Source organism: Ovis canadensis, chromosome 13, assembly GCF_042477335.2.
Source record: "Ovis canadensis isolate MfBH-ARS-UI-01 breed Bighorn chromosome 13, ARS-UI_OviCan_v2, whole genome shotgun sequence".
Taxonomy (NCBI): domain Eukaryota; kingdom Metazoa; phylum Chordata; class Mammalia; order Artiodactyla; family Bovidae; genus Ovis; species Ovis canadensis.
The window spans coordinates 81,117,664-81,131,106 of record NC_091257.1 but is presented as its reverse complement, the minus strand read 5'-3'; the positions used below and the strand labels follow the sequence as shown (position 1 = coordinate 81,131,106).

General features: G+C 41.1%; 1 protein-coding gene across 4 annotated transcripts in view; it reads left to right on the top strand.

Moving 5' to 3' along the window:
- NDRG3 (NDRG family member 3) overlaps positions 1-13,443 on the top strand; it is a 60,555-nt gene that overhangs the window by 36,231 nt on the left and 10,881 nt on the right. For all 4 annotated transcript variants that reach the window (XM_069548503.1, XM_069548507.1, XM_069548505.1 and 1 more), the window contains 6 exons: positions 558-618; positions 1,616-1,702; positions 3,391-3,447; positions 11,682-11,785; positions 13,043-13,108; positions 13,223-13,274. In XM_069548503.1, the coding sequence (XP_069404604.1) occupies positions 558-618; positions 1,616-1,702; positions 3,391-3,447; positions 11,682-11,785; positions 13,043-13,108; positions 13,223-13,274 (427 nt within the window). The remainder of the gene's footprint in view (positions 1-557; positions 619-1,615; positions 1,703-3,390; positions 3,448-11,681; positions 11,786-13,042; positions 13,109-13,222; positions 13,275-13,443) is intronic.

Sequence of the window (13,443 nt, the reverse complement as noted above, 5' to 3'; positions counted from 1 at the left end):
TTCGATGCCTCATCATGAAACTTAAGATCCTGCATGCTGCATGGCACAGCCAAAGATAAATAAATTAAACCCTGCCAAAAGGAACCTTTAAAAAATAAAAAGATTAGCTGTGGAGAGAATCTCCACAGGTTTAGAGAAGGGTGAAAGAGAAAAAGCAGGGGACCAGCTAAACGTTTGCAACAGCCAGGCTAGTGATATTGATAGCTTGGCTCTGGGTGCCTCCCAGAGGATGGGATGGAGGAGGCAGCTGGAAGGACTGTGAAGGTGACTGTAGGACTTGCCGACAGGCTGGGTGTGGAGGTGATAGGAGAGTGAGCTGTCAAGGATGACTCCCATGTTTTAGTCATACTTCACATAATCTTTAAAATCAACTTAGAATTAATCATATCCTTGTTTTATAGATAGGGAACCCAGGCTTAGGAAGTTAATGAAGCCTAACCAAATTCTCCATCCAGTAAGCATCAGAGCCAGATTTGAATCCAGTTGTATTCTTTCCATTATGCCATGCTCCCTTTGAACGAGTTAACCCTATTCATATTGGTGTGTTCCCTTTACAGTCTGAAAAGCATCATTGGGATTGGGGTTGGAGCTGGAGCTTACATCCTCAGCAGATTTGCAGTAAGTACATGGAGGATTAGTCTCAGCGCCCTTGAGGCACTGCCTAGGTCACAGCTCTTACTGCTGTGTTAAATGAGAAGGAACTGTCGTGGGTCTTATGTCTGGTTTTCTATAAATTCTGTCCACAGATACTAGTTTGTATAAAGCCTTGCTTTGTACTTCTAGCACCTAAAAAAATAAGAGATGCGGGCAGGATATCATCAATAAAAAATAACTCTCAGAGAACATTTAAAGTGGAATTTCTTACAGCCATTAAAATTTTATAAGACGAGCTTATGATACATAATTCACATATATTACAACCTTAACAAAAGGTTAGAATACAGATGCAGGTAAAGTTTGTCATAGGCATAGGAAAGAACTGGAAGAAAACATACCAAAATACTAAGATTGATGATGTGTGATTAGATAATAATGAGATTTATTTTCTGCTCTTCATTATTTCTCTGTTTATCACATTTTCTATAGTGAGCATAATCAGAGGGGAAAAAGTAAGCTGGGAAGCTTTTAGTTTACATAGAAATGTTCTTACTGATTTTTCCCAAATGCCTCCTGGGTGATAGGACAATCTTCTGAGGGTGGTATTACCTCTTCATTTGGTTTTAGGAAAAACAAGAAGTTGCTACTGGGGACAATCTAAGCCTTAACAGCCCCTTATGTCATGTAGTCCCAAGGGCACTGCCCAGGAGGGTAGACCCACCCTGAGCTAAACAGCTATGGAGATAGCTGTGGCCGTCCTCTACTGTGGAAATAAAAACCATCTCCCCCATAGATCCTTGCAAGGCAAGGTCATTTGATGGCAATTTAGGAAGCTGGTTTTCTACATGCTGAGTTAGATTTATGGAGCTGTTTTTCTAAATATCCTCCCTAGCACCTCTCTGACCTTTTTTTAAGATCTGAGACATCCAGGCCTAGGAAGAGTTGACTAGCCACACGCCAGTAGTTTTAGAAGAAGCTGAGAATGGGGCTCTCATACTATTGCTTTGTCTCGTTTCAGCTCAGTCACCCAGAGCTTGTGGAAGGTCTTGTGCTCATTAACGTTGACCCTTGTGCTAAAGGCTGGATTGACTGGGCAGCTTCCAAAGTAAGACCAAACAATATCCATTGGCTTATCCCTTAGTCCCTTCTCAAAATGGCTTATCTGTTTTTTTATTTTTTCATTCATACAGTTAAGGGCAAGAAGTCTTAAGTATACAGCTTGATATGAATATTTACACATGTAATCACCACTCAGTCAATATACAGAATATGTCCAACTCTGCCCTTAATACTTCCTCCCTTCCCCAAAAAGAAACCATTATTCTGGTTTCTATTACCATAGATTGATTTTATATATTCAGAATAATAGAAGATGTGTTCTTTCATATCTTGCTTCTTTCATTCATCATTGTCTGTGAGTCTCAGTCATGAATGGAATACTATGCAACTGAAAAATTAATGGGTTTTTTTTCTTGTTTAGGGAAATGAGAAAATTCTCATGCTTAAAAAACAATAAAAATTTTAAAAATACATATATGCATAAGAGAAGAAGGAAAATGCTGCTAGTAGTTACATCTTTGGTTGGTGGCATAACAGATGATTCTTATTTTTATTTTATATATTCTATATTTTCCTAATTTTGCTTTGCTTTTATAGTTATTTTAAAATATTAAGCTGTTCCATCTACCAGCAGACCAGATTCTGAAAAGTTTATCTATTCTTCCCCACCTTTAACTTCCAGAGAAATGATGTATTTCCTAGCATTGGATGAAATATATTAACATTGCTTTTGCCAGATATTATGGAAATTCTTTCTTACAGCTGACTTCAGATTTGTTCTAATTCCTGTCTAGTACGTGGGTACATTAAAACTTAGATGAACACTCTTAATAACATGAGGAATATTAAATAGGTTATTAAATGATGAAATGAAATAGGTTATTAGTTCTAATTATCTTTAATTTACAACCTGTGGATCATTGATAACCCAGGTGAAGATTTCCGGGCTTCTTTCTTAACTCCATCTTCCTGGGACTACCTGATCCTGCTCCACCCATATCCGTGTCTGTCTCCCTTATCCCCTCTTCTCCATCTCCACCCCCAACTCAGTACTTTACTTCTGCACCAAGTCCACAGTAGGAACTGAGCTTAAAATCAACAGAGAAGGTTTAAGGGAAATCAGCAACATAATGTGAGTTGGAAATTTTTCTGAAAATAGACTAACAGGCTGCAAATCTACACAGACTGATGGATTTATTAGACTGTAATGTGCAAAACTTTGACGTGGGGAAAATTAAGAGAAAAGCTTTCAAAACGCAAGAACATTCTGTAAACATAGCAGTTTCCTCCCACTCCTTTAAATGAAGATAGCAAAAACTAGAGGAAAGAAAAAAAAATTGCTTTTTCTTTTGGATGACTTGGGAGTAGTTGTAAGTCGACCTTATTAAGCATAAACCCAGTGTAAATGCAGAAACACAAGTAGAAATTAAGTAGCTATAGCTGTGAGCTCTAGGTCCCACGTTCTCAAAGAAGTAACGGCCAGCATTTCTTCTAGCCACCTAGTTCAAAGTGGACCATATTATTACCCTAGAAGGCAGATTTTGTTTTTTCCTGACTTTTTTCTTGTTTTCAGATTTCTTGGGACCACCATCTCATGAAAATATGCGACACTGAGTTGTGTTTTTTGTGTTTTTAAGCTTAGCATATTTACAAGAAAGTGCACTAATAAAGTGGACAGATTGATAAAATTTTACCCATGCTCACTCTCTTGACACAAAGTTTTTATCTTTTTAGCTCTCAGGCTTGACAACCAACGTTGTGGACATTATTTTATCTCATCACTTTGGGCAGGTAAGTGCCTATTCCAGCCAGGAGAGGGGTATGTTTACTGGCTTGTGTGTAAAGGCTTATTCACTTCAGGAAAGAAAGGGTTCCCTGGAACTCACTTGATTCCAGTGGGTTAACACTTTCAGCGCCGTGGGAGATGCACATAGCGCCCACCAAAGGCCAGTCTTAGGGGAGAGCATTAACTCAGTGCCACCCGGCTCTTGGCGTTCAGAGAGATGAGAGAAGACAGCTCCCACCCCGCCCCCAACCCGTTCCCTGTAAGCCGCATGCCATCTGTTCCTGTTTGACGACATCACGTGCCTCACCAAGCTTCTTTAGAGCCAGAATGAGGACTGGGAAGAAGGGCTGCACAGAAATAGAGATTTCAGAGAAAATAAAAAACCAAAAGACACCACCAGTGTTACTGCTAAAAGAACCTTTTGTTCAAATCCCATGTCTTTCTGGTAAAGAAACTGAAGTCTATAGAGGAAATAACAATTGTGTAGATAGCTGTTGGGCGAAAGAAGTCAGGACCCCAGCCCTCTTTTCAGAGAGAAAGTGAGTTGAGTAACAGAATTCCTGTCCCAATTACAGTGTGTTTTTTCTTACACTACCAAAGAATTCTCAGACACCAGCTGGATGTCCTGCAGCTCAGCTTGATGACACGCAGATTACAGCTGAGTGCCAGTCACTGAGCTACCACCACTGCTCCCCCTCCCCCCACTTCAGCCACTCCAAGTGGTCACCTGTGCTTCTGACCAACCAGCTATAGATCAGAGGTTCCAATAGCCCCCTCCTTGGGTCCAATTTTTTTCCTAGAGCTGCTCACAGAGAAACACTGTATTTACCAGACTGGCTTATTATAAAAGGACCTAACTCAGGAACAGCTGAGTGAGAGAGATGCACAGGGCAGTTGTATGGAAAGGGGCAGGGAGCTCCCCTGTTCTCTGGCATGCCCCAGTCTCCCAGGGTGGCCATGCACTCCCCAGCCTGGAGGCCCTCCCACACCTGTCTTTCGGGGCTTTATGGCGGCTTTGTTACAGACACGTGATTATGTGGCAGTCAGTTCAGCATTCACCTCTGTTACCCCCTAGCGCCCGGAGAGAAGGGCAGGGTAAGGTTGAAATTCAGCCCCCTACTCACAGGGACTGGTTCCATGTAGAAGTTACTTAGGGGCTTTCCTAAAATCCCATCATTAACAAAAAAAAGATTCTTTATCAGTCTCATTGCAAGGTTTTACAAAGCTCTTTGCCAGGAGGGGGATGAAGACCAAGTATATATATATTTCTTGCTATAAATCACAGCAGCACAGATGACCTATGAAGGAGGGAGGGAATGAATGAGCAATGAGTGTGGAGAGCTGTGAGGTGTCTGGAGTTGGGATGAAAACTAAGTAGGAGTAATGCATGCTCAACTGTCACCTATGTATTAAAGGAAAATGGTCAGTGTGGAGAAAATTAACATTTACTGAGTACTCATTCTGTGTAAAGTACTTTGACAAGTACCTTTTAGGCACAAACTCAATTATTTTTTTCATGTGGTTCTATTAAACTTATTTTAAGATGGAAAAACTGAGGGCCAGAGAGGGAACATAACTTGCTGCAATTGTCTAGCTAGCAAGTGGTCTGAATCCAAATCAGGCTCACTCCAAAGTCCATAGTTTTTCCTTTCATTGAGATTGTATTTCAGCAAAATTACAAATTCACATATATTTATTTCTAACACTTAAAAAAATGTATTTCTGTATTTTTGGCTGTGCTGGGTCTTTGCTGCTTTGTGCAGGCTTTCTCTAGTTGCAGTGAGCGGGGGCTAGTCTGTTGTGGTGCACGGGCTTCTCACTGTGGTGGTTTCTCTTGTTGAAGCATGGGCTTCAGTAGTCGAAGCCCACGGGCTTAGCAGTTTTGCAGCATGTGGCATCTTCCCGGACCAGGGATCAAACCCGTGTCCTCTGCATTGGCAGGCGGATTCTTATCAGTTGTGCCACCAGGGAAGTCCTCACATACATTTTAGAGCAGAGGAGTTCTGCAGGGCTTAATACAAAGAATCTGTTACTCACCCCGTTTCTGCTTCTTAGAGGTAACCACTTTAATTCTTTTAGCAGATTCTTTGGGTTTTGCCTCATTGATTAAGGTTATCATTTATATATACTAAAGGACACAAATCATAAGTACATCTCAGTGACCTTTTATACATATACTCATGTCTGTCCATCCTAAGTCACTTTAGTCACGTCCGACTCTCTGTGACCCTGTGGAGCCTGGCAGGCTCCTCTGTCCATGGGAATCTCTAGGCCAGAATACTGGAGTGGGTTGCCATTTCCTTCTCCAGGGCATCTTCCTGACCCAGGGATTTAACCCGAATCCCTTATGTCTCCTGCATTGGCAGACAGATTCTTTACCACTGGCACCACCTGGGAAGCCCATACTCTCATGTAGCCATCACCAAATCAAGATATGGAACATTTCCGTCATCTCAAAAAGGTCCCCTCATGCCCTTTGCTATCACTAATTCCCCTCCCCAAACAAGTATTCACTGTTCTGTTACCCCTATAGATTGTCTTGCCTGTTCTTGAACTTCATATAAATGTAATTATAGTGTATACTCTAATGGGCCTGTATATTCTAATGAGCTGCTTTTGCTCAGTACAGTCTTTGAGATTTAAACCTGTCTTCCTATGTATCAGTAGTTCATTCTTCTGTATAGCAGTCCATTGTTATATACCGTGAATGTTCCTATGAGCATTGGGGTTATTTCCAATATTTTGCTTTTGTTTTGCTATTATGAGTAAAGCTTCTATGGACAGTCTTCAGTCAGTTCAGTTCAATTGCTCAGTCATGTCTGGCTGTTTGCAACACGCCAGGCTTCCCTATCCTTCACCAACTCCCAGAGATTGTTCAAACTCATGTCCATCAAGTCAGTGATGCCATCCAACCATCTCATCCTCTGTCATCCCCTTCTCGTGCCTTCAGTCTTTCCCAGAATCAGGGTCTTTTCCAGTGAGCCAGTTCTTTGCATCAGGTGGCCAAAGTGTTGGAGTTTCAGCTTCAGCATCAGTCCTTCTTATGAATATTCAGGACTGATTTCCTTTAGGATCAACTGGTTTGATCTCCTTGCTGTCCAAGAGACTCTCAAGAGTCTTCTCCAACACCATAGTTCCGAAGCATCCATTCTTCGGTGCTCAGCTTTCTTTATGGTCCAACAAACCATAGCTTTGACTAGATGGACTTTTGCTGGCAAAGCAATGACTCTGCTTTTTAATATGCTGTCTAGGCTGGTCATAGTTTTTCTTCCATTGAAGAAAAAACTTCTCTTCCGTGAACATTCTTATATGTGTCTTTTTTGGACATAAACCTCAGTTCTCTTCAATTGTCTTTGCCTCTATCTCTCTAAATATGCATGTATTTCCACCTGTTGGTTTTTCAGTTGTAGGCATTATCTTTGGCATTCCATTATGAAAGATGATTTCTCATATTCACACATACACCAACACCATGACCCTCATTTATGTTTTCTACTACTCCATCCTTCCAATATAACATGATTTGGATTAGATAAGTTTCCAGCATTTATACTAGCATGTAAATGTTATTCAGAGCTGAGCCATGACAGATTTCTTTTTCTGTACATTTCTCCTCTACCAAGTGACAATGTTAGAATTTTTAAATAAAGGATACTAGGGGGACATTGTAAGGTGATAGTGGCAGGAAAGCACAGCAATTTTTTTAATTTTTTGCTACACTGCATGAGGGGCTTTTGTTCAAGGATTGAATTCTCACCCCTACAGTGAAAACACAGAGTCTTAAACTGGACTGCCAAGGAAGTTCCTGTTCTGCCTTTTAAAAATATTTTAGCACAAGAATCAGGACTTGCCATACAGAAGGTCTGGTGACACTCACTCATCTCAGCCTCCTTCAGGTCACATTTTCTCCATCCTGTGGGCTTTTCCAGGGTCCAGTCAGGGGACAGAAGCTATATGCTTCGAGCAGAGAAAATTTCATGTAATATATCAAGTAGTAGAAGGTGGCTTACTTCTTCAAGAGGTGAAAAAGGACTTTGAGGTGTCCAAAAGTAGCAGGTGGAAAAACAGCAGCTACTCCTAGGCTGAGGGGAGGAGAAGCAGGGGGACAGAGAATATGATGGTTGGATGGAATCACCAACTCAACGGACATGAATTGGGGCAAACTCCAAGAGATAGTGAAGGACAGGGAAGCTTGGTGTGCTGCAGTCCATGGGGTTGCAAAGAGTTGGATATGACTTGACAACTGAACAACAACAACTCTTAGGCCAAGGGAATGTGGACACTGAAGGAACTCTGAGGACTTAGTTGAGCCCCCACCAGCACACCTAAGAGAGGCCTGTTCATGGGAGGAATGGTTTCCACAGGAAGCACAGCTAGCCAGCTGTGAAGAAAGTTGCCCAGAGGGTAAGGGCCCTAACTTGTCCACAGAGCCATTCACCAGATGGGGGAGACATTTGTCTCAAGTAAGGTCTGAACAGCTGCAGAAGCTACAGAAACTGCAGCTGGATGGGAAGAACCTGGGCCTAGGATGTGGTGACAGCTAGGCTAATAGAATTCTTGAGACCTTGGGCCAGTGGCTCCTGTGCTAAGTTTCAAACAAAGGACTGGCAAACAGAAAATGTTTTTATTTTTTGCCTACGCTAGGTCTTCGTTGCTTAGTGTAGGCTCTTCGTCGGGGCTAACAGGCTTTCTCTAGTTTCCGCTCACAGGTTTAATTGCCCCACGGCATTTGGGATCCTGGTTTCCTCAGGGATTGAACCCACATACCCTGCTTTGGAAGGCGGTTTCTTAATCGCTTGACCTTCAGGGAAGTCCCTGTCTTATAACTTTTTTTCTTTTCTTTTCTTTTTTTCACTATTTATTTATCTGGCTGCTTCGAGTCTTAGTTGTGGCATGTGGGATCTTTGTTACGTCCTGCAGGTCTTTTGTTCCAGCACGTGGACTCTGCATGTAGCACACAGACTTAGTTGCTCCTTGGCATGTGGGATCTTAGTTTCCTGACAGGGATCAACCACCTCCCCTGCATTGCAAGGCAGATTCTTAACCACTGGAACACTAGGAAAATCTTTTTAATTTTCTTAATGGTGTCCTTTGAAGCACAGTTTTTATTTATTTTTTTATTTGGATTTAACCTAATGAAATATCTTTTTGTTTTGTTTTATTTCATTTTTATTGGAGTATAGTGTTGATATACAGTGTTGTGGTAGTTTCAGGTATACAGCGAAGTGAATCTTGTTACATACATATATCTATATATCCACTCTTCTTTAGATTCTTTTCCCATATAGCCTATTAGAGAGTATTGAGTAGATTTCCCTGCGCTATACAGTAAGTCTTTATTAGTTACCTATTTTATATAATCCAGTACTTTGGCCACCTCATGCGAAGAGTTGACTCATTGGAAAAGACCCTGATGCTGGGAGGGATTAGGGGCAGGAGGAGAAGGGGATGATAGAGGATGAAATGGCTGGATGGCATCACCGACTCGATGGACGTGATTTGGGGTAAACTTTGGGAGTTGGTGATGGACAGGGAGGCCTGGCGTGCTGTGATTCTTGGGGTTGCAAAGAGTCAGACACGACTGAGCGACTGAACTGAACTGAATTTTATATATAATACAAGTGTGTGTGTGTGTGTGTGTGTGTGTGTGTGTGTGTGTGAATCCCAGTCTTCCAGTTTATCTGTTCGCCATCGCTTGCCCCTGGTAACCAGTTTATTTTCTACATGAAACACAAAAGGTTTTAATTTTGATGAAGTCCAAGCTATTTTTTCTCTTGTTGCTTGTACTTTTGGTGTTGCATCTAAGAAACCATCACTTAATCCAAAGTCATGAAGATTTACAACTATCCTTTCTCTTGAGAGTTTTATAGTTGACATTTAGGTCTATGGTCTATTTTGAGATAATTTTTTGTACTTAGTGTGAAGTTGGAGTCTAACTCCATTCCTTTGAAAATCCAATTTTCCCAGTACCATTAAAAAAAGACTTTTCTTTGTTCAGTGAGTTGTCTGGGTTCCCTTGTTGAAAACCAGTTGACCATACATGTAAGGATTTATTTTGGAAGGCTCATTTTTATCTTATTGATATTTGTCTATCCTTATGCCAGTATCACAAAAAGACTTAGCAGCAGCAGCAGCAGCAGCAGCAGCAGCAGCAGCAGGTGGTGCATTGGTAAAGAGCTGCCTGCCAATGCAGGAGATGCAAGAGATGCAGGTTCGATCCCTGGGTTGGGAAGACCCCCTGGAGAAGGAAATGGCAACCCGCTCCAGTATTCTTGCATGGAAAATTCCATGGACAGAGGAACCTGGCAGGCTACAGTCCATGGGGCTGCAAAGAGTTGAAAACAATTGAGCAATTGAGCACGCACATATACACATACCCATATCACAGTATCTTGATAACTATAATGATTTCTATAAAGTAAGAACATCCTCACAAATGTACATATTGTGTGTTTAATTAAAAATGCGTGCAGCCACAGACAAGAGGTTGTCACAAGGCTGATGAGTTCATTTAAAATTTAAATAAGTAAATGCATGTATTACTCTTACTGGTTTGAAGTGGAAGCATATAAGATTTCTATACACTAATGTCATCTTCACTAATAAAAATACAATGATAACCCCTTTTTATCTGTCAAATTAGCAGAAGTCAAAAAGAGTGATCATTTGTACTAGCAAGGATGTGGGAAAACAGTATAAATAAATGAGAAGGCCCCATATGTCCTGATAGGGAGTGACCTCACTGCAGAATAGTATGTCTAGCACACTACAATTTGTATTCTAAAGAAGTGTGAGTGACGGGGTGCAATTTACACATAACAGCTTTTCCTGGGGTGTTCCATTAGCACGTAAGCCAGTTTTACCCCTTTTATACCAGTATTACTTCTGCCCCTTTTTTACCTCAAACTTCTGCTCAAGTTCCTCTTCAGACTTTCAAGGGGAACTGTAGAGGTCATTTCATCTCTGATTGCGATGTGGTTCATTTGTTGTCCACTTTTCTTAATATCTTCACCATTTATCAAGTTTCCTTGGAGTGGCTCCAGTGCCTTCGTTTCAGGGACACTCTGATTCAGTTGGTCAGTTTCCTTTTGTATTCTTGGCTCACTTTCCCCATGTAGTAGTGAGAATACTCACACAAGTTCTCCTTACCTCGGTTTCTCCACAAGGCTTGCTGGTGGTGACCTTTGCATACTGCTTTAGATTAACTGACTCTCTCACTACCCCTGATATATTTTTTTCCTCCAGTGTAAACCCTTTTCCTTCTGCTTAAAACTGTCCATATTTACTGGTGTATGTGTGTGTCCATATATGTACATATATACTTACATATACAAAAACCTGGCAACTGGTTCTAGTGGCCTCTAAGAAGGCCAGCAAGATAAGGATCATTGGATATGGGTTGTAAGGAGGGAGATTTTCTTTTCACTGATAGACTCTCTTGAGTTTTATACAGGGCTTATAGCCAGTATTTTACAGCAATTTTATTTATTGCTTTTTGGCTTCACTGGGTCTTCGCTGCTGCATGCGGGGACTTCCTCTAGTTTTAGTGAGCAGGGCTGCTTTCTTGTTGCAGAGCACAGACTCCAGAGCAAGAGCTCAGTAGCTGTGGTACATGGGCTTAGTTGCCCCCCAGCATGTGAATCTTCCGGACCAGGGATTGAACCCATGTCCTCTTCATTGGCAGGCAGACACTGCACCACCAGGGAAGTCCCTGTAATAACTTCAAATGGGACATAATCTATAAAAATTTTGAATCACTATGTGGTATACCTGAAACTAATATTACAAATAAACTCCACTGCCTCAAAAAAAACAAACCCATAATATTGGTAAATAAATGATAAATTGACTTAATCACTAAAATATTAATAGAATGTAATATGCAGTTCTAGAATGCATATTATTAAATAATAGTGTATAAATAGATATTATACCCACTATATTGATGAAAATATAGATAAGTTAATGATACAGATTTATGACTAGTAAGAGAAGTGTTACTTTCCATTTATTTTATACTTTACAATTCATATAGCATTTCTTATTTAATCTTTAAAACATCCCTGTCGGGTAACGGGTTGTTGTCTTCATTTTACAGACAAGACTCTTGTCTCTATGAAAGTGCCAGAACATGAATCAAAGACAAATAAGGAAATTAGGGTTGCAAATGGTGAGAATGCAAACCAAACAAGATAGATTAGCTCATAAGTTCACCTGTGTCTTGTTTTCATTGTTCTAGGAAGAGTTGCAGGCCAACCTGGACCTGATTCAGACCTACAGGCTGCATATTGCCCAAGATATCAACCAGGAAAACCTACAGCTCTTCCTGGGCTCCTATAACGGGTACAGTTGGTTCTGTTCCTTCACTTAGATGCAGGCAAGGTCTGAGGAGCTAATGGATATTTAAGAGAGAATCAGGAGGGGAAGTAAACTGCTTTTTACAGTGTTGCGTGATGGGGTTACTGTCGCATTTTCACAACAGTAGAAGAGGAAGAGCTTTCAGGTAGATGTGAAAACAGCTTTCAAGAGGAATGAATGAACTGAATGCTGTATCAGGCATATTCACCTAGCAGTTGTACTTTTAAGATGTTTTGAGACCAAAAGAACCTAAAAGTTATGTACACACACAAAAACACACAATTTGGGTGACACAGAAAAATGCATGTCGAGGATAGAAGGATAGAAGTTTGGGACCTTAATTCAGTCTCTCTCTGATATCCTGTCATCAGGCAGAAGTGAAATGTGAGCAGTAGTAAATTCTCTTTTGTTTGTGTATTCCCAAAGTTGTCACATTTCCCCCAGTTACTGAGAGAAGCCTGATTCTTATCTTGGGTCCAGCTTCTCCAGTGAAAATGTTAGCTCCTTCTAGCTTCCTGGGTATATGGAAAAAGACTGAGGAAATGGGTCAGCTGTAACTTACCCAGAGTTACACAGCCAGTAGGAGCAAAGCAAGTTTTGAATCCAGTCTCTCTAGCTCCTTCCTCTGTATTACAGAGCCTCCTTATTGTTAGCTGAAAATACTACAATAAACTGTAAGTACCAGGAAAATAGTTCCCCTAAAAGGTTCCCCTTAAGAAATTATTCCTAGGGGCTTCCCTCATGGTCCAATGGCTTAGACTCCACCCCCCAAATTCCCGGGTCCCGGGTTCGAGCCCTGGTCAGGGAACTAGATCCTGTGTGATGCAAGTACAGATCCCACATGTGGCAACTTAGAAGATCGAAAATCCCATGTGCTGCCACTAAGACCCAGCACAGGCAAATAAATAAAATAAAAACAAATATTTAAAAAAATTATTCTTGTAAAGTAATTGGAAAATTAGACACTTAGGACTTGAGGATTTCAACAGCATCGCTGTTCAGTTTTCAAGTTGCCTCCTTTCAGCATCCTACCAAGTTCCTTCTTCCTTCTCTGTTCCACTCAGGATGACACTGACGAGGCTGCTTACGAACAAAATCTATAAATAATCTCTTCCTTTGTCAGGTGTGAAGGAAAGATAATTTTCAGATTCTTTGATACCTGTGGGTTTTCACATCTAGGAAATAACCTGAGTTGCCATGATTTTACCTGAAACGTGCGTTGTTTCCTTGGTGTCTCTCTAGACGCAAAGACCTGGAGATTGAAAGACCCATTCTGGGACAAAATGATAACAAATCAAAGACGTTAAAGTAAGTCTCTTGGTCTGCCCACTGTGTTGCTAGATAGACCTGCCTTTGAGAGAAGTCAGTGTCTGTGGAGTGTGTGCGCTCCCAGCTGATGTCCTCCTATTTGCCTTCCCCCAGGTGCTCTACTTTACTGGTGGTTGGTGACAGTTCACCTGCCGTTGAGGCTGTGGTAAGTATGTCCTAGCATTGTGAAGATGAGTAAGGTGAAGAAATATAATAAGTTGTTTGTAGCACACTGCTGATGTACTGGAAACAGCTGGTAGATACTAGATTTTGTTATTTCTGATTACACATATCAGGTTTGTGCTTTGTTATCCAATCTGGAAAAATAGTTCCTC